The sequence below is a fragment of the Podarcis erhardii genome, assembly GCF_964252035.2.
Source record: "Podarcis erhardii genome assembly, chromosome: 15".
Lineage (NCBI taxonomy): Eukaryota > Metazoa > Chordata > Lepidosauria > Squamata > Lacertidae > Podarcis > Podarcis erhardii.
Genome location: NC_138505.1, coordinates 11,430,420 through 11,452,537, shown reverse-complemented (window position 1 = coordinate 11,452,537; position 22,118 = coordinate 11,430,420). Strand labels below are relative to the sequence as shown.

At 48.2% G+C, this 22,118-nt stretch overlaps 1 protein-coding gene and 1 long non-coding RNA gene across 2 annotated transcripts; both read left to right on the top strand.

The window, feature by feature from the left end:
* The first annotated feature begins 3,119 nt into the window (after positions 1-3,119).
* On the top strand, positions 3,120-7,588 carry LOC309330209. The gene is made up of 2 exons (XR_014151380.1): positions 3,120-3,203; positions 7,170-7,588. It is a non-coding gene; the product is annotated as an uncharacterized lncRNA (long non-coding RNA).
* Positions 7,589-13,307: 5,719 nt separating this feature from the next.
* CFAP126 (cilia and flagella associated protein 126) lies at positions 13,308-20,562 on the top strand. The gene is made up of 5 exons (XM_081841322.1): positions 13,308-13,411; positions 14,540-14,602; positions 15,686-15,766; positions 17,541-17,717; positions 19,431-20,562. The coding sequence occupies exons 1-5, from the start codon at positions 13,385-13,387 to the stop codon at positions 20,070-20,072; spliced, it is 990 nt and encodes a 329-aa protein (XP_081697448.1). The 5' UTR covers positions 13,308-13,384; the 3' UTR covers positions 20,073-20,562.
* Positions 20,563-22,118: the final 1,556 nt, after the last annotated feature.

Sequence of the window (22,118 nt, the reverse complement as noted above, 5' to 3'; positions counted from 1 at the left end):
GGCATCTCTCTATTAACTGCGGCCGGCAAAATTCTTTCAAGGATCTTAGCAAACCGTCTCTTAACAATATCTGAGGTGTCCCTTCCTGAATCCCAAAATGGTTTTCGACCTTCGCGGGGGACAGGGGATATGATTTTCACTGCTCAACAGCGGTGCAGAGAGCAAAAACAACCCCTGTATATAGCATTTATTGACCTAAGGCTTTCGACACTGTAAATCATAATGCCCTGTGGACTGTCCTTCTGAAAATTGGCTGCCCAGGTAAATTTCTGAACATCATTTGGCTCCTCCATGATCAGATGACAGCAACAATCGCAAATAACAATGGCTCTCAAAGTGAACCATTCCCAGTGGGACCAGGAGTTAAACAGGGCTGTGTTATTGCCCCAACTCTATTCATTATTTTCATTGCCATGATTCTACACTTTGTGGAAGGGAAACTCCCCACAACCACTACTAGTGATAACCAAAGAAGAAGAAGAGGAGGAGGAGGAGGAGGAGGAGGAGGAGGAGGAGAAAGAAGAATGCTTAGAGTTAGATTAAGGTTTATGTCTAAAGTTAGTGCTGGGGCTAGGGCTAAGTTTAGGGTAAGGCTCAGGTTTAGAGCACTGGCGGAGCATATGCCCGCGCTGCCCAAGGCGGGCGCGTTCCCGAGGCGCTCGGAGGGTGCCGTCCCGGGCGCGGGATAGCCCCGCGCACGCGCACCCACGATCGCTCTTCCCAGTGGCGTAGCGTGGGTTGTCAGCACCCGGGGCAAGGCAAGTAATTTGCACCCTCTAACCCGTGGATCTGCGCCCCCTAAGCCTAACCCCCAGATGTTGCGCCCGGTGCGGCCGGCCCCCCCCCTGCACCCCCCACGCTACGCCACTGCCTCTTCCTTGCTCTCCCCTGCCTGCCTGCCTGCCTGCCTGCCTCCTCCGGCCCCGAGCGCGGGGCAACGGCGCTCTGGACTCCCGCGCCTCCTGCCGGCCGCCAGGGGAAGCGGCTGCGCTGCGCTCCGGCTGGAGGAGGCAGGCAGGCAGGCAGGCAGGCAGGCAGGCAGGGGAGAGGACGGGAAGGAGGCAGGCGAGCGGGAAGGGGAGAGGAAGGAACCGGCAAAGCAGCGCAGCAGCTCCACCCCGCCTTCCCCCGACGGGTCGCGGGAAGCGAGGGAGTCCGAGTGGCGGGCGGGTGGGCGGGCACCGACTGGCACCGCCGCTCAGGGATGGCACCCGGAGAGGTGTGGGGTGGGTCCCCAGCACCCCCTTCCTCCGCCAGTGGGTTAGAGACTCTTGAGAGTCCCATGGACTGCAAGAAGATCAAACTTATCCATTCTGAAGGAAATCAGCCCTGAGTGCTCACTGGAAGGACAGATCCTGAAGCTGAGGCTCCAAGACTTTGGCCACCTCGGGAGAAGAGAAGACTCCCTGGAAAAGACCCTGATGCTGGGAAAGATGGAGGGCACAAGGAGAAGGGGACGACAGAGGACGAGATGGTGGGACAGTGTTCTTGAAGCTACCAGCATGAGTTTGACCAAACTGTGGGAGGCAGTGGAAGACAGGAGTGCCTGGCGTGCTCTGGTCCAGGGGGTCACGAAGAGTCGGACACGACTAAACGACTAAACAAGGTTTATGTTTAAAGTTAGGGCTAGGACTCAGGCTAAGTTGAGGACTAGGGTGAGGGTTAGGGTGCCGGCATCTGGGGGGGAGACCTTGCCAGTGGTGTAGCGTGGGGGGTGCAGGGGGGCCCCCCGCACCGGGCGCAACATCTGGGGGTTAGGGGTGCAAATCCACGGGTTAGGGGGCACAAATTTCGTTCCTTGCCCCTGGTGCTGACAACCCACACTATGCCACTGGACCTTGCCTCCCCTTGTTCCTAGCAGCCAGGCACCCTCTGACTTCCCATTGCAAGGTTCTGCTGGGATCCCATTATGTGCTGTATCAGATATTATTATAAGAGAGAAAACAAAAAAATTCCTTCCAGTAGCACCTTAAAGACCAACTAAGTTAGTTCTTGGTATGAGCTTTCGTGTGCATGCACACTTCTTCAGATACCAGGGTATCTGAAGAAGTGTGCATGCACATGAAAGCTCATACCAAGAACTAACTTAACTGGTCTTTAAGGTGCTACTGGAAGGAATTTTTTTGTTTTGCCTATGGCAGACCAACACGGCTACCTGTCTGTTATTATAAGAGAGAACATCAGAGCAACATAAAACAATAACATTGCGAGTAAAAGAGGATATATCAGAGACAAGTAGAACAGCTGCTTACCAAAAGGATGGAGGCACAAAACAGTGGTACCTCAGGTTACAGGCGCTTCAGGTTACAGACTCCGCTAACCCAGAAATAGTACCTTGGGTTAAGAACTTTGCTTCAGGATGAGAACAGACATCGTGCTCTGGCGGCGCGGCAGCAGCGGGAGGCCCCATTAGCTAAAGTGGTGTCTCAGGTTAAGAACAGTTTCAGGTTAAGAATGGACCCCCAGAACGAATTAAGTTCTTAGCCCGAGGTACCACTGTACTGTCTGTGTCTCTGTTGAGGAAATCCTTCGGTTTTCACTGTAAAAGGGGCTCTTCTATTGAGCACTGCCTACGCTGACTCACCGGAAACACAGCTTCCGTTTTGAGTTTTCGGTTTTCAAACGTCACTGTTCTTGTAAATGGTACAAGTGGAATAACCCCAAGTGTCAACCGAGGGTCACTGTTGCGCTGCTTTAGAAAAATTGTAATAATTCTTTGCACATCTGCTTCTCCCGGCGCAGAATTTGGATGCTTTTTGAGCTGTTGGAGAGCACATGGATGTTGCAAAATGTTCAGGGCCCCTTTGGAATGAGCACCGTTTCAAATTCCTCAAAATGCACTCTGCCAAGGTTTCTGCTTCTGTTGTCCAGCTAAGCAGCCTTTTGATGCACAGTTTATTCTCCAGAATTGTGGATCCGGCCCACCTTCCCAATTTCTCAGCCATCTACCCGGTCGCTCGACGACCTTTGGTGCGCAATCTACATAAAGCTGCCCATTTACCCACTGCGCAACTGTGGGCCTGGAAAGTCCCCAAAAGTTCTCCTGTCACAGCTTCCTGTTCTTTCAACGTCAGTCTATGAAAACACAGCTGTGCAAGGCAAACATTTGTGTTGACATCGACGTTTGAGCATGTGAGCCAAGGCCTGTTTGCAGGAGAAATGTTTCCCATAAAACACTGGAATGCCGCAAAAACGGATTTATGGTAAGTAATGCCTGTAGGAAATCTATCTGGTTTTGCCAGATAGATTTGAAACTTGGTTGGGGGCTGATCTATAATTTGGGCAAAGGAGTCAGGGGTTCACTAACCTCAGCCAGTCTCTGCCTGATGTCTTTCTAACAATCAACTAGTGTAGGATACAGGACCTGCCTATATCAGCTTCGTTCTCCTGTCACAGAAGGGAGAAGGATGATGGGGGCAATACTAGAATTGTTAGGCTCTGCCTGTCACTGGCTCTGGCGCCACCTAAATAATAATAATAATAATAACAACAACAACAACAACAACAACAACAACAACAACAACAACTACAACTACAACTACAACTACAACTACAATTACAATTACAATTACAATTACAATTACAATTACAATTACAATTACAATTACAATTACAATTATTTATTATTTATACGCCGCCCATCTGGCTGGGTTTCCCCAGCTACTCTGGGTGGCTTCCAACAAAATATTAAAATACAGTAGTTCATCAAACATTAAAAGCTTCCCTAAACAGGTCTGCCTTCAGATGTCTTCTAAAAGTCTGGTAATTGTTGTTCTCTTTGACATCTGGTGGGAGGGTGTTCCACAGGGCAGGTGCCACCACCGAGAAGGCCCTCTGCCTGATTCCCTGTAACCTGGCTTCTCGCAATGAGGGAACTGCCAGAAGGTCCTCGGCGCTGGACCTCAGTGTCCGGGCAGAATGATGGGGGTAGAGACGCTCATTCAGGTATACTGGACCGAGGCTGTTTAGGGCTTTAAAGGTCAGCACCAACACTTTGAATTGTGCTCGGAAATGTACTGGGAGCCAGTGTAGGTCTTTCAAGACCAGTGATATGTGGTCTCGGCGGCCACTCCCAGTCATCAGTCTAGCTGCCGCATTCTGGATTAGTTGTAGTTTCTGGGTCACCTTCAAAGGCAGCCCCACGTAGAGCGCATTGCAGTAGTCCAAGCGGGAGATAACCAGAGCATGCACCACTCTGGTGAGACAGTCCGTGGGCAGGTAGGGTCTTTGCCTGCGTACCAGATGGAGCTGGTACACAGCTGCCCTGGACACGGATTTAACCTGTGCCTCCATGGACAGCTGTGAGTCCAGAATGACTCCCAGTTACCCCATTCAGGACCAGGGAGTCCTCCACACCTGCCCGCCTCCTGTCCCCCCAAAACAGTACTTTTGTCTTGTCAGGATTCAACCTCAATCCATTAGCCGCCATCCATCCTCCAACCGCCTCCACTCACACAGGACCTTCACCGCCTTCACTGGTTCTGATTTGAAAGAGAGGTAGAGCTGGGTATCAACCTACTGTTGAACTCCCTGCCCTCCACCCTAACAGACCCCGACAAGCACCAACCAACCACTGAGCGCGATCTTGCATTGTCTGCTTCCTCCAGCAAGTCGATGAGATCAGGCTGAAAATTGTGAAGACTTCTGGGGACAAGAACGATATTGAGAGTTGACCTGTGAAGTGCTGGAATGGCAGGGTGGGGCTGTCACCAGAAGATGTCTCAGAGGCTGGGGGAGAGGCCCAGAGATGCCTGGGCTGCTGTGAAGGATGGGCCTCTCCTGAAATATGAAGGGTGTGAAATGTATCCAAAGTAGACCCAGCTGTAAATATATGTACAATCATATATATTTTTCCAAATTAATTTTTAATAAATGTTTTCTTGTGCTACAAAATAAACAAATAATAATAAAAAAGGGAAAGTACATATAGCGCCTCCACATTCATTTCATAGAGTCTTTTTCACAGTTCCTTTACAAGGGCACTATTGTAATGGACATTGTGCAACTGGGGGAAAAGAGAGGGGAGAGATGGAGGGAGGGAGAGAGATGGGGATAAGGATATCTCAGTGGCGTAGCATGGGGGGTGCAGGGGGGGCCGGCCGCACCGGGTGCAACACCTGGGGGTTAGGGTTAGGGGGCACAAATTCACGGGTTAGAGGGCGCAAATTACTTGCCTTGCCCCGGGTGCTGACGCTACGCTACTGGGATATCTTCTTCTTTTATATTTCGTTTGCGAGAGATTGGAGGCCCCAGAGCTTGCTTCGTGGCAATGTGGTTTGTCTGTATAGGTGAGCTGGGTTGAGGAGGACCAGAGTGTCTCCTTCCCAAAGGAAGCACGACGGGGGGGGGGGGGGCGCGTGCCTGGAGTCTGCTGGAATTTTGCTACCAGCCGGCAGAGGGGGAGACGCACAACCTTTGTAACAATATTGCAAATATTACAGCCACGTTTATATGCTTTTCGAAGCAACAATATTCTCCCGCAGAGGTACTCCAATCCCAGGTTGATGCAGGATATTTCGTACGCAGTCTTTGAGTATCGTGCACATTTTTGCAAGCAAATTCTCCCAACAGAATGTACTTTCGTCTATTCCACAGAGCTTTGACGACCAAAAATAAGAAAAAACTTTCATTCTGTCTTTTGCACCAGCAATATTCCCCCCAGAGGGAGGTGCACCGTTCCTGGAGGTACTGCAATACCAGGTCGATGCATGGAGTGGACGGAGCAAGCCCCTATTCCATCTCCCAGCTCCAAAAATCCATTTAATATATAGTCCTCAAATAGAGGACATATCAGATATTAAACTGATAAGAACAGATACTACACTTGATCTTAGCCAAAAGGCCGAGAAGCGATACCCAAGGAAACAAAAATTAAGCGGGTCTCCTTTCCCGATGCCTTTTGAGCTGTCGGTGGGTACCTGGGCGCTGCAAACCTCTCACCGCCCCCTCGGAATTAGCCCCGTTTCCAATTCCACAAATACACTCTGACAACATTTCTGCTTCTGTTGTCCAACTCAGCACCCTCTAGATCGACAATTTAACCTCGAAAATAGTGGATTTTGTCGATCTTGCCCATTTCTCATCCGTCTGCTGGTTGCTCTGATGGCCATTGGTGCTAAATCTGCATAAACCCGCCCATTTCCCCATCAGGGCTTCCGTTATTGTTAAGTCGCTGCGCGGCAACAGAGGTCGCAAATGTTTCCCTTTCCTGTTCACTGGAGAGCATCCTGCAAACACACGTGTGCAAGGCGACCATTGGTCCTGACATTAACATTAGTGCTCCTTAGCAAAGGGGTGTTTGCAAGAACAATATTTCCTGTAAAACCCTTAAAGGCTGCAAAAGGAATTGCCAGCATATAATGATTGCAGACGGTCCATCTTTGTCTGGTTTCTCATAGACCATTTGAAGCTTTTTACCTATAAACCCAGATCCTTTTAACATCACCTTGCTTCTGCCATTTCAGCTTTGAGCCCGAAATGTACAGCCATGCCCTGAATTATTATGAGCACAGTTTTATTTTTATTGGTTTTCTTTAAATAAATTTGAGGCAACTCTGCCTGCACATTAACTCAGCCTGCTTTAAGCACGCTCGTCCCAACTAGCAAATATATTTGAAACGGGGTCGGAAGGATTTTGCTTGTGGGTGGTGCTAACATAATTTGACAGGTATTTACTTAGCAGTACCTGAGCAATCGGAAGAACATTTGCTTCCCGGGACAAGTTTTCCATGCGATCTATACAGCAATCTTTGTTCATAAGGATTTCCCTTGCTCGATAGCTTTCTGTTCTCTGGAAGCATAATATCTCTGCAGATATTTCCCCCTGGAAATAAGGGTTATCCGTGTTAATGGTGTTTTTATAGACTTGCTATAATTTCTATCGCACCAAAAGTCTGGCATTTATTACTGCCCCTGCTCTCCTTTCCTCTCTGCTTCAAGACTTCGCACCTGGTTTCTGTGATGACTTTGTTGCATGCTTGATTTTGCATCTTAATGATTAAAAATAATAACGGGCTATGGTTTATTCAGGATTATCCGGCGGGATCCTAAATCGCATCCGTTCTTGTAAATGTTACGCTTGGAATAATCCCAAGTGGCCACCGGGGGGCACTGTTGCGCTGCTTCAGAAAACAATCTTTGCAGATCTATTTCCTCCTTTCTCTCTGCAGGAACTCAGCGTCCTTCCCTTTGGCCTTGCTGGTGTCCAGGAAAGCTGGAAACTCGCCAGATGATTTGATTGCAACCTCTGTAGCTCCCCGCCACCCTTCTTCTTCTCTGCTGGGCATCACTGGCTGGTGGCTATACCAGCTGCAGTTAATAGGAAACACTGCTGTCAAAAAAATGCTGTATTAGTACTGTAGTTCTTGTATTTACATGAAAACCAATAAAATTATGGGGGGGGGGCAGGGTGCTGTTTAGAAGAGGTGGTACTGGTCCTAATTTCTGTGGCTTCGTGCGCCAATTCCTCTGCCTCCCTCAAAAAAACAAAACTTAAAATGATCTGTTCTGTAGAATGATGTATAACTTGTTTTAGAAAATTGTTAAGTGTGTGTTTTAATGGTGAAACAAACTCTTTAAAAAACAACAACAGCTGTTTTTCATGTTTTCATTCAGCCCTTAAGCTTTCAGCAGTAGATTAATCAACTAAAGTTTCAAGTTGATTAATCTAAGGCAGGTATTTCCCCTCCCCACCCATAAGTGGCGCTGAGGCTTAATTTATTTATGACATTTTAAAATTCTCACTCTTCTTGCAAGGAACTCATGGCAGTGTTAAAGATCCTCCCCTTAATTTTATCCTCCTGCCAACCTTGTGAGGTAGGCTGTGTAACCTTCCAACCACTAAATAATATAATTTTTAAGATTTCAGTTATAACAATTATTTATAATTAAACAACTCTTTATAAAACCAGGCATTGAGCAAGTGGATAGGGAAACGCATTTCTCCTTCTTTCATAACACCAGAACACGGGGATAACCAGTGAAGCTGAGCGACAAAAAGAAGTCCTAATTCACGCAGCACAGAGCAGAACTATGGAACTCACTGCCTCAGGACACAGGGGCGGTCATCAACTCGGATGGCTTTAAAAGAGCATTAGACAAGTTCATGGAGGAGAGGGCTATTGATGGCTACTGTCCCCAAGGGTGATGGTCTGCCATCCAAGGTCTGAGGCAGCAATACTTCTGAACCCCCCTTTCTGAAAAACACAGGAGGGAAGAGTTCCTCTTGCACTCAGGTCTTGCTTGTCATGTACGATTGCCATATGTCTGGCTTGGGCGGCTTAAGGTGGTTCTGGGGATTGTGCAAAAAATACATAAGTATTTCACCAGTTTCCTTAAAAAAAAATAATAGCTCAGCAATTTGGGGGTCTTCCTGGTTTTTACTTTTTTGGAATATGGCAACCGTGTCAGGAGTTCGGCCTACACTCAAGTAGGACCCTGGCAGAGACACAGGCCCGACTGGCATGTTCCCTCCCTCCTGGTCAATCATTTGGGAGCTTCATAAGCTTTCTTTAGCCCGAACATCACAGCGACCGATGCCAACCAACACCGGCACACTTAGGGATCCGCAGTCCGAGCTATTTGCGTGACAGAACTCAGCATTTTGGATAATGTACTTTATTTACATATAAACACACATGGTGAAATATACTCAGAGTCGAAAGTGGATTTCATGCTCTTTATTCAGCTCATAGTGGTGAGGAGGAATGGAAGTCCCCCCAGAATGTCTGCTTTATATATATTATTTACACAATGGGCTGCACGTGATTGGTTAATTCTGGACTTCTCCTGTAGGCCAATCAGGTTGTGGATTCTCTTCCACCTGGAGCTGGATTGGGTGGCTTCTGTGGACCAATCATACTGCTGCATTGTTCTAGGACCAATCAGACTGCTGCATTCTGAATCCTCTTATTCTAGGACCAATCAGACTGCTGCATTCCTCTTGTTCTAGGACCAATCAGACTGCTGCATTTTGGATCCTATTCAACTCAGTACATAACACACGGAGCACTGCAACATGGCTCCCTCTCGCTCTAGCACCAGACAGCAAAGAGAAAAGGAACAAAGGACAATAGTCCCACTTTACGGAACACAGTAACACAAACATCTTGTCTCCGTCAAACATCTTTGACTCTGTGGAGTCAAAACATACACCGTCATGTGAAAGACAACAATCCCATGACTGCAATCACGGAGCAGGAATTCTAACAAACCCTGCTTGTGGGTTTTGGCTGCAGGATGAACAGGATGCCTGGACTAGACGGGCCATGGGCCTGATCCTGCAGGGCTCTGCTAACGGATGGGTTGAGTCTAGCAAGCAGGATGTTGCAGGCGCCTCTCCTGGCTTCCCAGCTCAGGAGATGCAAGGCTGGCAGCTTCACCGTCCAAGTCATTAGCAAGCGAAGCCTGTTTGCTTGACGTTTCTTCCCATAAAATGCAGGCAGCCGGTGCTGGAGGGGGGAGAGGGACCCACCCACACACACAAAAAAAAACCCACAGGCCGCGTCTAGCCCGCTTTAATTATCCTTGTAAATTAATCTGTCGCTCTCGTTCAGTGCATGCAAATGCAATTTAATTATTGGCAGCAGAAGCTGGCTGGGGCGGAGGGAATGCACACAGCTCGCGGCTCACCCTCGCTCCCTGCGAAAGAGAGGCCACGGGTTGCCGGCTCATCTCCCCAGAGAGCGAGGCTTCCAAGAAATATGGCGCAAACTGATTAGGGAAATCGGCAACAGGCGTCCCTGGGGAATGTGAGGAAGGAAAAGGAGAAGCTGATTTATACCGCACAGATCCGACTCTCAGTGCCGCTGCAGGCAGTGATTAATTAAAGGCAATAATGAAATTAAGAGGCGATGTAGCGGCCACAGGCTGTCGAAGCATCGGCTGGGCTAGGTGACCTCCAGGAAAGCCTGGTTAGGTCCAAAGGAAGCTGCCTTATAGCGCGTCAGAAGCCATTGCTCCTTCTAAGCTAGTACTGTCTGCACAGATTGGCAGCAGCTCATCAGGCCTGGCCCAGCCCTACCTGGCGGTGATGCTGGAGATTTGAACCCATGGCCCTCCACATTAAGTGCAGCTTCTCTGTCACTGAGTTATGGCCCTTCTTCTAACATTAAAGTGAGTTTCCAGTTCTGATTTTGAGTAGTGATCGGATTTAAACAGGAACAAAAGATGCTGCTTTATAGTGAATCGGAGACTATTGGCCCACCCAGTATTGGCTACACTGACCGGCAGCAGCACTCCAGGGCTTCAGGTATTGGTATTTCCCTGTCCTACCTGGATGTAGTTATTCAGTAGCAAGAAGTGACTACTCTGCCCATGCTCAGGAGACGCATTTCTTTGTCGTTTCTGTGTATCCCGTGATAGGAATTTTGAGGTCTTAGAGATATGGTAATGTTCATAACCGCACGTACATAGATCAGCACAGGAAGACCGACCTGAAGCCATTTTGATTCCTAAACTAAGCAAATGTTTTCTCTGCAAGGTCAAAATTGGTCCCATTGTCTCTTTCCTCACAAATCCTGTCTTAAGGGTATGTCTGTGTTTGAATAGGGTGTGAGCCTGTGACCTGGCCCAGGAACTAAGTATTTATCACTACAAAAGACTAGCCAGGCTACCCAGGAAATCCAATCAAGTAACCTGCCAGACAGGAGATAAACAACGATAGGAGAAAAACAACATTCAAATGTGGATTGTTAATTGGTGAAAGAAGAGAATGTAAAATTACATTATATTAAGATAAACTATTTGGATAAAAACAAGGATGGAAAGGATTTGCCGAAATATTTAACTGAACTAGAATACAAAAAAGGGAGGTGTGAGGAGGTCAAGGAAACAAGCAAATGAAAGATAAGTTATGGGAAGGTTTGATTTGTTTTTTTTTAATTGTTTGTATTTTTCTGTGGGTTTTTTTGTTTGTTTTTTGCTTAATCTGGTGTTTGTTCTTTTTTCCTTTTGTAACCTTTAAAACTTGAATAAATATTACTTAAAAAAACAACAACAACATTCAAATGTTCTGTTTTAGACCGCCTTTTCTGTAATGTAGGTGTGATGTATCTGAGGGGTGGTCCTAGGTTACACCCCTTCTGTGATGTATGTATGATGTTTCTGGGGGGAAGATGGAGGGCACAAGAAGAAGGGGACGACAGAGGACAAGATGGTTGGACAGTGTTCTCGAAGCTACAAACACGAGTCTGACCAAACTGCAGGAGGCAGTGGAAGACAGGAGTGCCTGGCGTGCTCTGGTCCATGGGGTCACAAAGAGTCGGACACGACTAAACGACTAAACAATAACAACAAGGCCTTGCGTGCCATTTTTCTGGGTTCCTCCTCTCTCCTGCGGGTGAGGGGAGCACCCTGTTGCAACAGATGAATAAAGATCAAGCTTACTAGCTGCTTTGCTTCTCAATATTCTCTGGTTGGCCTCTGTTATTTTCTCCTACCAATAGGGAACCTATGTAAGGACTCTATATGGGCTCTTGGATACCCCATAAGGGAAAAGGTCAATTTTTGTTTACAACACCCCCATGACAAACACAACTCACCTGGTGCTGTGGCAAGCCCTGGCTGGTAGAGAGGGCTGCTTGTGACTGCTTAGAAATCGTGACTGCTTAGAAATCATGATAAGAATCTGACCTGTTGCTTCTTTCAGAGACTTGCATAGACTTTCAGAGACTCATAAGACTTTCATTTGGTTCTATGTTTTCAAGAGAATCCATCAAGAGTGTATATTTTGTGACTTTCAGAGATTTATAAGATTTCTGTTAATTTGGTTTTGCAGAGAGTGCATTTCATATATTTCATACTGATACGGAAGGGGGGGCATGTCTTCTTCACCTTCTTCTTCGCTACAATATATCTATTTATTTCCAATTGTCAATGTCAAAAGGGACTAAAATCTATAAAATTCATAGAAAATCAACGTGCCAGTTTGCTCAATTTCTCTAGGACTCCATCACACCTCCCCTGTCCAGCATAATCCCTCAAGCAAGGTGTTAAGACCCTAATCCGGTCAAATCTCTGATCAGCCTTTCCTCCAGGCAATGTCAGGTGGCAGGCTATGCATATTTGGGACCATTGTTTTCTCATCCCCAGGAAGTGTTTATCTGTGCATATCTCCAGCTCTGCATATTCCCCCCTCCCTCCTCCATATGTTAATCTGTGTAACCCAACCTCCCTTTAATATATTCATGATGTAATCTGTGTAACCAAACCTCTCTTTAATGTATTCATGACGTGTTTTGCACTGTATTCTGGGACATGGAGGGAGTTTCAAATACTCATGTCACCCCTTTCTCACTGTTCAATCTCGCCTTGAACCTGTTGCGCAATAAACTTGGATCTTCTGCAGTTTGCTCCTGTCTACGGCTGAGCTCATTTTCCTCCGCAGGGACCCACGGACTTAGTCCGATGAGCTGGGTGGCAGAACAGCCTCGCACCCAGATTTTGCCGTAACAATACTGTTCAATGTTCTGTATAGATTATATAAAGAATTTATATTGACATCGTATTGTTGTACTTGGTCACCATGTTGCTTTGGATATTACTAAAAGAAATCATGACTGGCAGCGTTTGCAGGATTCAGTCAGAACCGGAGTTACAAATGCACCAAAATTCTACAGACAAGCAGGAAAATAAATACAGAATGTGGCATTATTATTCTTATTCTTATTATTATTATTATTACCAACCCATTTTTCTTCTAACGAGAGCTCCAGGGGGATTTTATCCTGTAGGGAAGGTCTGCCTCAGCAGGGATTTGAACCTTAGTCTCCTTGCAGTCCTTCTCCAATACACATTATGCCGCCAGGTGCGATATCCAGTCTCCTGAAAATATCGACGATCTTTTTTTCCTTAAAAAATAATAACATGTTTCTAGTCCTTAACACATATGGGTAGCCAAACTAAGGCCCGGGGGCCGGATCCGGCCCAATCGCCTTCAAAATCCGGCCCGCGGATGGTCCGGGAATCAGCCTGTTTTTACATGAGTAGAATGTGTCCTTTTATTTAAAATGCATCTCTGGGTTACTTGTGGGGCATAGGAATTCGTTCATATTTCCCCCCCAAAATATAGTCCGGCCCCCCACAAGGTCTGAGGGACAGTGGACCCGCCCCCTGCTGAAAAAGTTTGCTTAACACAAGTTTCTAGTTCCTAATGTGGATCCCAGCAGCGCAGAAAAGGCGGGGGAGGGGGGAAGTAGACTAGGGAGGCGTGGCTTAGAACTCTGGTCTGAATGACAAAAACGGAGGAAAGGAAGGAGGGAGGAGATTGGGCGTGGCTTATGAGCCTGATTTCCCATTGGCTGGCGCGCTTTTTCTCTCCTTCCAGCCACGCCCACAACCCCCGTTGCTAGGATACTCCCCAAACAAAAGACGCAGAGCAGCCAGCATGGCAACGCACTACAGTTCTGGCCAGGTGAGGGCGGGGGGGGGGGGAGAAGAGAGGCTGCCCCCCATTGAAACCACCCCTTATATTTCCAAAATAAGACGCTTGAATTAAAGGGGGAGGGGAGGATGGGATTGCTGAGGGCAAAGAGAAATTGTTTAGGGAAGCTTTTAATATTTGATGAATTATTGTATTTTAATATTTTGCTGGAAGCCGCCCAGAGTGGCTGGGGAAACCCTATTATTATTATTATTATTATTATTATTATTATTATTATTATCATTATTATCATTATTATCATTATTATTATCATCATAGCTGTCAACTTTTCCCTTTTCTTGCGAGGAATCCTATTCGGAATAAGGGAATTTCCCATAAAAAAAGGAAACGTTGACAGCTATGATTATTATTCCCTTTCCTTCCTACTGTGAGGAGTTCCATTCTCCCTCCTTACTTCAGAGGCAGCCCTTCTTTGCTATTTGCTCCAAAACGTCTATGAAGAGGCAAACTTCTCCCCACTTCTCCCCAAACAACCATCTTCAATAAAGCCCTCATGGAGGAATTTTTTGCCCCCTCCCTTGGAGTGAGACCCCACTCCTCATTTTGGAGAGGACTCTGCAGCTCACCCGCCCCTTGCCCCGTTTAAACTCTCCTCCAGGGTCTGTTAGTCACAAGCTTTCCACTTCCTCACATCTGGGAACCTACCTCCCTCCCTCCCCCAGGAAGAAAAATCCTCTCACCCTCTTCTCACAGTGGCCAACTAAATGCCCCCATGGGAAGTCTGCAAGCAAGACCTGGTTGCAATGAGCCACCCCCTCCCCTCGTTTTCCAGCTGCTCCTTCCCTTCTCTTCCCCTGCTTCTTTTGGCATAATATATTCCGCTTCCTGGGGAGGGGTAATGAGCTCTACAGCAGCCCCACCCCCTTTCCTCTAATGACATTTCTGCCCCATTTTGCTCATATATTTCATTTCATGACCATGAGGACTAGGAACTTACTGGATCTCTTTAAAAATGAAATACAAGGTTCCCTTCCACATACACACACTTATTTTTTACCACTCGGTATTCTGGGACCAGCACTAAACCTGCCGCATCTCAGCTCTGCTGCCTTAAGGTTTCATTGCCCCATCTCAAATACCTCCCACCTTGTTTTGCAGTATGAAGATGCGTACAATCCTAAGAATTTGCAGAACTGGAACCTTCCCAGAGTTGCTAAGGAGGTGAGTCCTCTGGAAGCGAGTGTGGAATGAGCGGACTTTGGAGAGCGGATAGGTTGAGGTCTGGTGCTCTCCTAACAACAGAATAAGCCTCACCCTTTTCCCAGTGTTGGGGAAACTCTTATGTTTGCTTTGATCGATTTATTGCATATTTTTATTATGGAGGCTGACCTTTTAATGTTTTCAGGGGATTGCTTTATTGTATCTTTGTTATGGACGCTTATATATTTTATGGTTTGTGTTGTGGTTTTTATAACATGTTAACCTCTAAGAAGCCAATTTTGGCATTAAGTGCGATAAAAATTATAAATGAATATAGTAAAATCCAATTTAAGGGCACATTTCTTGTCACCATCATCTTCTGCTGCATATTTATATAAATCGTGGGTTGTATCCAACATTGGTGATACTAATTGGTGTGGCCTAGTGGTTAGAGCATCAGGCTAGGACCTGGAAGAGACTAGGGTTCAAATCCCCTCTCAGCCATGAAACTCACTGGGTGACCTTTGGCCAATCCCTGCCCCTCAGCCTAACCTACCTCACAAGGTTGTTGTGGGGATTAGGGGAGGAGGAGGAGGAGAGCCTTGTATGCCACCTTGAGTTCATTGAAGGAAAAAAGGGGTCTATATAAATGCAATCCATGCTCAGAATAAAATTAATGTACATGAATAACATGGGACCATTACGTTCAGTTAAATTCTCTGAGTAGAACTTTTTTTTAAAAAAATGCTGCTAAATCATACAGAAAATATCAAAGCGGTTCCACAACAACTGTACATTAAACCATACAATAAAAGCCATATAAAAAATTAAAATTAGTTTACTATTGTGGAAAGTGGTATTCCTAATTGCCTGCATAAGCCTGACAGAATGGAAACATTTTCAGCAGGTGCCTCCTGAATATCTAGTGGCGGAGAGTTCCACAAGACAGGCTGATGACATTAAAAGCTCGGTTCCTTGTTGTTGTCAAAGGAGCCTTGCCAACTCAGGGAAACTTGGTTGGATACAACCCTTAGTAAATAGAGTGCTGCTCCTTCGCCATTTGGCTTTCCTCCTGCCTTCATTCTCCTCCCATCTTCTCTGCAGCACCCCTCTGCCCGGGAAGGTTACACACAGTTTATAGCCAATGACCGAGGACACCTGCTTCCGACAGTCCCACGCTCCAAGGTGAGGCTCCGCTCCAGGGACAGGGAAATCTCAAGCCTGGGGGCTGAATGCGTCCCTTCAGGACTTTTGTGTGGCTCTCAGGACTCTCCCTAGGCCACGCCCCTTACGGACTGCCTGCCACACTCCTTAAACCCTGATAATTCCTCTGATTTGCCTGGATGGATGCCCTCCTAGTCAACCCCAGTTGGCGGACCAATGGGCAGGGATGGTGGGCGCTGGAGCTCTGCCACATAGGTAAAGGTAAAGGGACCCCTGACCATTAGGTCCAGTCGTGGCTGACTCTGGGGTTGTGGTGCTCATCTTGCTTTATTGGCCGAGGGAGCCAGCGTACAGCTTCCAGGTCATGTGGCCAGCATGACTAAGCCGCTTCTGGCGAACCAGAGCAGTGCACGGAAACGCCGTTTACCTTCCCGCCAGAGGGGTACCTATTTATCTACTTGCACTTTGATGTGCTTTCGAGCTGCTAGGTTGGCAGGAGCAGGGACCGAGCAACGGGAGCTCACCCCATTGCGGGGATTAGAACCGCCGACCTTCTGATCGGCAAGTCCTAGGCTCTGTGGTTTAACCCACAGCGCCACCCGCATCCCACCCTGCCACATAGCGCATGGTTAAACAGTGGGATTTGTTCCCACAAGAGGTAGTGATAGCCACCCACTTAGATGGATTTAAAAAGGGGATTGGGTGAATTCCTGGAGGATAAGACTATCAACAGCTACAAGTTGTGATGGTGATGTTCACTCGCCAGTGTTCACCCTCTGAATACCAGTTTCTGGGTCTCACAAGTGGGCAGAGTTGCTGTGGCTCTCAAGTCCCGCTTGCTGGCTGCGCTTTGGAGCAGCTAGGGCTGTCCGCTGAGAGAAAAGGATGCTCAACTCCATCAATAGCTAGTAGCTACAATGGCTATGTTCTCCCTCTACTGTGGGAGGCAGCAGTGAGCCACTGAGTTTCTGGGAATCACAAACGCTGGAGATTTGCTATTGCACTTTTTTATTTTTTAAATATAATTTTATTAGTTTTTTACGCAAAATTTGACGTTACAGTGGTACCTCAGGTTACATACGCTTCAGGTTACAGACTCTGCTAACCCAGAAATAGTGCTTCAGGTTAAGAACTTTGCTTCAGGTTGAGAACAGAAATCATGCTCCGGCGGTGCGGCGGCAGCGGGAGGCCCCATTAGCTAAAACGGTGCTTCAGGTTAAGAACAGTTTCAGGTTAAGAACGGCCCTCCGGAACGAATTAAGTACTTAACCTGAGGTACCACTGTATTCCTTTGGACATAATACATAATTACATTTTGCCTTCCCATCTGTACGTCCGCGATGCTCCTGTTGTTATTCCTTTATCTGCTGCCATAGCTGCTACTTATTTTCTACTTACTTTACCACCGTTCATTTATTATCCTTCCCTGGCCTGTTATTCGAATCCCACTTACAATTTCATTTGGCTGTAGTGTTTTTGATCAAATAGTCCGACTAGAACCTCCAACTCTTGGACCAAGTTCTCATCTTTTTTACCTCTTATTTCTGCTGTCAACGTTGCCATCTCTGCCTAGTCCATTAACTTCAAAATCCTTTCTTCTTCCACTGGGAAAGAGGGTCCTTTTGTGCTCAGGCCCTGCTTGGTGGCTTCTCCCATAGTCACCTGGCTGGCCACAGCAAGAACAAGATGCTGGACCCGATGGGCCTCTTGGCCTGAGCCAGCCGCTGGGCTCTCGGCTTGCGCACTTTCATCCCACACGTGTGCTTGAACCCTCTCCTTCCTCGCCCCCCTATAGGCCTCCCCTTGGGGAACATACATGGGCACATGGGATATGCCCCTGAAGATCCCCCCGGCCAAAGTCAACCTCACATCCCGCTCGGTGAACGCAGCCGCCCATCTCACCGAGTGGATCAACAGGTCCACAGCCTTGAACAACGCCTGTAACGGGTTCTGCCCAGAAGTCACCGGCAAGGTAAAATGGGCTGGGCTGGGGGGTAGGGGTTGGTGTTTGGAATCCCCCTCTTGGACACACCTGTAGGTCAAGCTAGTGTGGTGTAGTGGTTAAGAGCGGTAGTCTCGTAATCTGGGGAACCGGGTTCGCTTCCCCGCTCCTCCACATGCAGCTGCTGGGTGACCTTGGGCTAGTCACACTTCTCTGAAGTCTCTCAGCCCCACTCACCTCACAGAGTGTTTGTTGTGGGGGAGGAAGGGAAAGGAGAATGTTAGCCACTTTGAGACTCCTGAAGGGGAGTGACAGGCGGGATATCAAATCGAAACTCTTCTTCTTCTTCATCAGGACAGCCAGGTAGCCTTTGCAGAATCCAAAGTCACCTCTGCTGCACCATTCATTTGAAGCACACTTAAGGCACATGTGAATCACAGGCTGCACGCTGCAAAGAGCTGGCGTTCCTGGCATGGGGGCACCCTTAACAAACAGCAGACCAAGTGTCCCCATTTTCCAGGGACAGTCCTGGATTTACAGAAGCCTTCCCTATTTCTGTTTTGATCCTGGAATGTCCCGCTTTTCTTTAGGATGTCCCTCTTTTCATTGGAGGAATCTTGGAGGGTATGAAACAGCAGCTGAATTCCTGGAGAGCGGCTGCCAGGCAGTTTAGATAATTCTGAGCTGTGGTTTCCTGTATTTGTATCTTTGCTGAAGGGCTGTTGCTCCCAGGTTAAATCCCCAGGATCTCCAGGCAGCGAGCTGCTGCCAGTCAGTGTTGGCAATGCCGTGATAGATGGAGCAATAGTCTGAGTCATTGCGGAAATCCCCTTCCTGTGCTCCTATCAGCAGCAGGTAGCATAATCAATGGCCGGGCATGATGGGAGTTGTAGTCCCAACAAACAAACTGGAGGACGTGAGGTTAGGGAAGCTTGCCATAGACAGGCCTCTCTTTCTGGCAAGGCATGACTCCTCCCAAAGAATCCTGGGAACTGTAATTTACTGTGCACCATGCTACCGTTCCCAGCACCCTTAACACACGAGAGTTGCCAGGATTCTCTGGGGGGAGAGCCATGTTCTTTAAATGTTTGCCAAGTGTGCTTTAAATGTATACGGTGTGGATGCGACCCAAATCTCATGCTTGCCATACTGATAGCTGTGAGATCACAGAAAGGTTAACTGCAAAATGTTCCTTAAAACTGTTGAAAGGAAATGCTAGAGTGATGCAGTTTTATCCTGGCAGACTTAGGCAGTTGTTTTGACATTTTCTTGAGTTGCCAGTCATTTTAATGATTGATCTGTACTGCTTTTAATGGGTTTTTTCTGTTTGTATATCGCTGTACTCTGCCCGGATACATGTATAAGGAAACTTTTTTAGATAGCTAAGGAGGATGGAGGGCACAAGAAATGTTTAGGAAACCAGGCAGCCTTTGGAGAATTAGGTAAGGGCTGTAGAGCATTTTCTTTCTATGCAGAAGGCTGGGGAAAGACTCTCTTTCTGAAAGAGCAGGTGCCAGACAGTGCAGACAATATTGAGATAGTTGGACCAACAGTGATCTTCCACTGAATCCAATTGGCAGGAGATACAGTACAGACAGGGGGACTGCTTCACTCCCAGTGTATTTAAATGATGGAACTCACTGTTGCAGGACGATGTGTTTAATTATTTTATTAGATTTATTTATTAGTGATTTATGCAGTGATGGGCAACCTCCCTATTCTCTCCCTCCCAAATCCCCACAGCCAAGCGACCCTCCACCACGCGTTTGCAAACCCGTCAAAGGCGGCCCATCGTCAAGAAAAGCCTCGGAGCATCCCAGCTCAGTGGGGAAGATGCCTGCTCAGGAAGACGTAGCATCCAGAGGATCCGCCACCCCCAAGGGCCCCCTCTCCCGCCAGCCCGGTTGCATTGACGTCCGCATGAAAGACGACTTGCCGGATGCCCAGCAGATGGAGCCCAAGGAACCCAGACCTCCAGCCTCCAGCGAAATCCCAGTCTCACGCCAGCCCGGTTCCATGGATGTCCGCATGAAAGAAAACGGGAGCCCCAAAATCCCATCCCCCAGCCGCCCCAGCTCCAGGGAGCCTGCCGCCAGGAGGGCGGCCTCGGCAGAGGCCCCTGCTTCAGGGTGGCCCCGGTCGCTGGAAGGGAAACCCAAAGGGGTTAGCACCCCTGAGCTCTTGGCTTCGTGTCGCCCAGGCTCCATGGAAGCCAATCCCCAGAGCCCGCTTTTGGCCGAAGCCGTGGCATCCAGCCGGCCCACCACAAAGGGCAGCCTTGCAGCACCAGATGTCCGGAAGACCCCGCTAGACATGGGTGCGGATTGGCGGGAGAAGGGAGCCTCTCCCCGACCCCTCCATGGCCTGGAGGAGCCGTCCAGTTAGAACCAGTCCGCCTGGAAATGGAAAAATTCTATTACCAATGAGTTGAAAGTTGAAAACAAGCCATTCTGCTCAGTCTGGTCGAGACGTCCTGGGGTGCCTGCATGTGTTTCTTTCCCCATCTCCTACCCTCTCACCTCGCCCTGCCTTGGGGCTTCTCTCCACCCCCCTTCCCTCTCCCCACTCCACCCCACTTCCCTTTCTCTGTTCCACCTACCAAGAAACACCTTCCATCTGGTCCGGCCAGACAAGTGAGACCCATGCATCTCTCCACTCGCCTGAACCTCAGGAGAAACGAACAAAGGAAGGGGGTTAAAGCCCTGCCTGAGAGACACTGCCCAGGAGATGACCTGCCCGAACAAGCAGGCAGCAAGACAACCAACCCGAGCTTTGCCAATCAGAAAATTAAATAATTACAACCACAGGGGCCGCTGATGACGGAATGGGTGTTTTCATGGTAATAGACACTAAATAAAGCTAACCCCAAAAACCACCGTTTCCCAATAGGTCTTGATTGCCTGTTTGTGTGGTGTAGTGGTTAAGAGCGGTAGTCTCGTAATCTGGTGAACTGGGTTCGCTTCCCTGCTCCTCCACATGCAGCTGCTGGGTGACCTTGGGCCAGTCACACTTCTCTGAAGTCTCTCAGCCCCACTCACCTCACAGAGTGTTTGTTGTGGGGGAGGAAGGGAAAGGAGAATGTTAGCCGCTTTGAGACTCCTTCGGGTAGTGATAAAGCAGGATATCAAATCCAAACTCTTCTTCTTCTTGATTTTTATTTTTATTTAAAGGAAAACACGAGGGCTGCCGGCAGCTTGAAAGAATGTCAAATCAATTTGTCGTGTGCACTTTGATTTCATTAAGGCCGTCTTCCTCTGTACAGATTTATCCGGGCAGAAGCTCCATTGGGCTTTCTTTGGAGTCGGCAAGGATAGGATAAGCTGCCCATTTGTGGACAAGTAAAGACGTTATTGGTCTGAAGAGAAAAATATCTGTCTGTTTCCGGACAGAGCCGGCAGTGTCTTGGATAAGAGGCCTTGCCTCCTGGGTGTGAGAGGAGATGAGGCCTCCTCCAGGATGGTATTTTAGCATTATCTCCTGCGAGAGAAGGAGTGTCTTTTCCAAGATGGAATGAAAAGAGGTCGCATTCCCTTCTGGGGGTGCGACATGCAGGTGAGGGCGGGGCCAGAGGCAAAAGTGGGTGGAGCAAGGGATGCAAAGTTTACCTTTCTACCTTTCTACCTAGGCTAGATGATTTCCACACCCACCCACCGCTGTCTTTGATCCAGGCAAGCGAGAAGCATCAGAGTTCAAGGACATAATTCCAGGCAGGCAAGGAGGTGCAAAGCAGAGCTAGTGAGGGGTGTTGCCTGGGGAGAGTCTTGAGGGCCAAACAGAGGCACCTTGGGGACCACATTCAGCTCCTAGAAATGTACCCTCACTTAAGATAAACCCATGAAATCTTGCCCTGCCTTGTTAGAGCAAAGTCCTGATGCAAACTAAGAGCACCCCCTTGGAAGGTGTGAAAGGAGCCCCCTAAGCTACAGTCTAGCACAGACAGCGTTGCCAGCTCAGGAGCAGCATCCCAGACCCCGAGATTTCAGGACTCAAACCTGAGACTTAGTGGAGGGATGCAGTGATGCCATGGGGGGGAGGTTTGACCTCCCCTAGGGACGTGGGTGAGAGCCTAGGACTTGCCGATCAGAAGGTCGGCGGTTCGAATCCCCGCGACGGGGTGAACTCCCGTTGCTCGGTCCCTGCTCCTGCCAACCTAGCAGTCCGAAAGCACGTCAAAGTGCAAGTGGATAAATAGGTACCACTCCAGCGGGAAGGTAAATGGCATTTCTGTGTGCTGCTCTGGTTCGCCAGAAGCGGCTTAGTCATGCTGGCCACATGACCCAGAAGCTGTACGCCGGCTCCCTCGGCCAGTAAAGCAAGATGAGGGCCGCAACCCCAGAGTCGGCCACGATTGGACCTAATGGTCAGGGGTCCCTTTACCTATGACATCTTTAAGTCTATACAGTAATGAAGATTAAATGGGAGAGGGGAGGA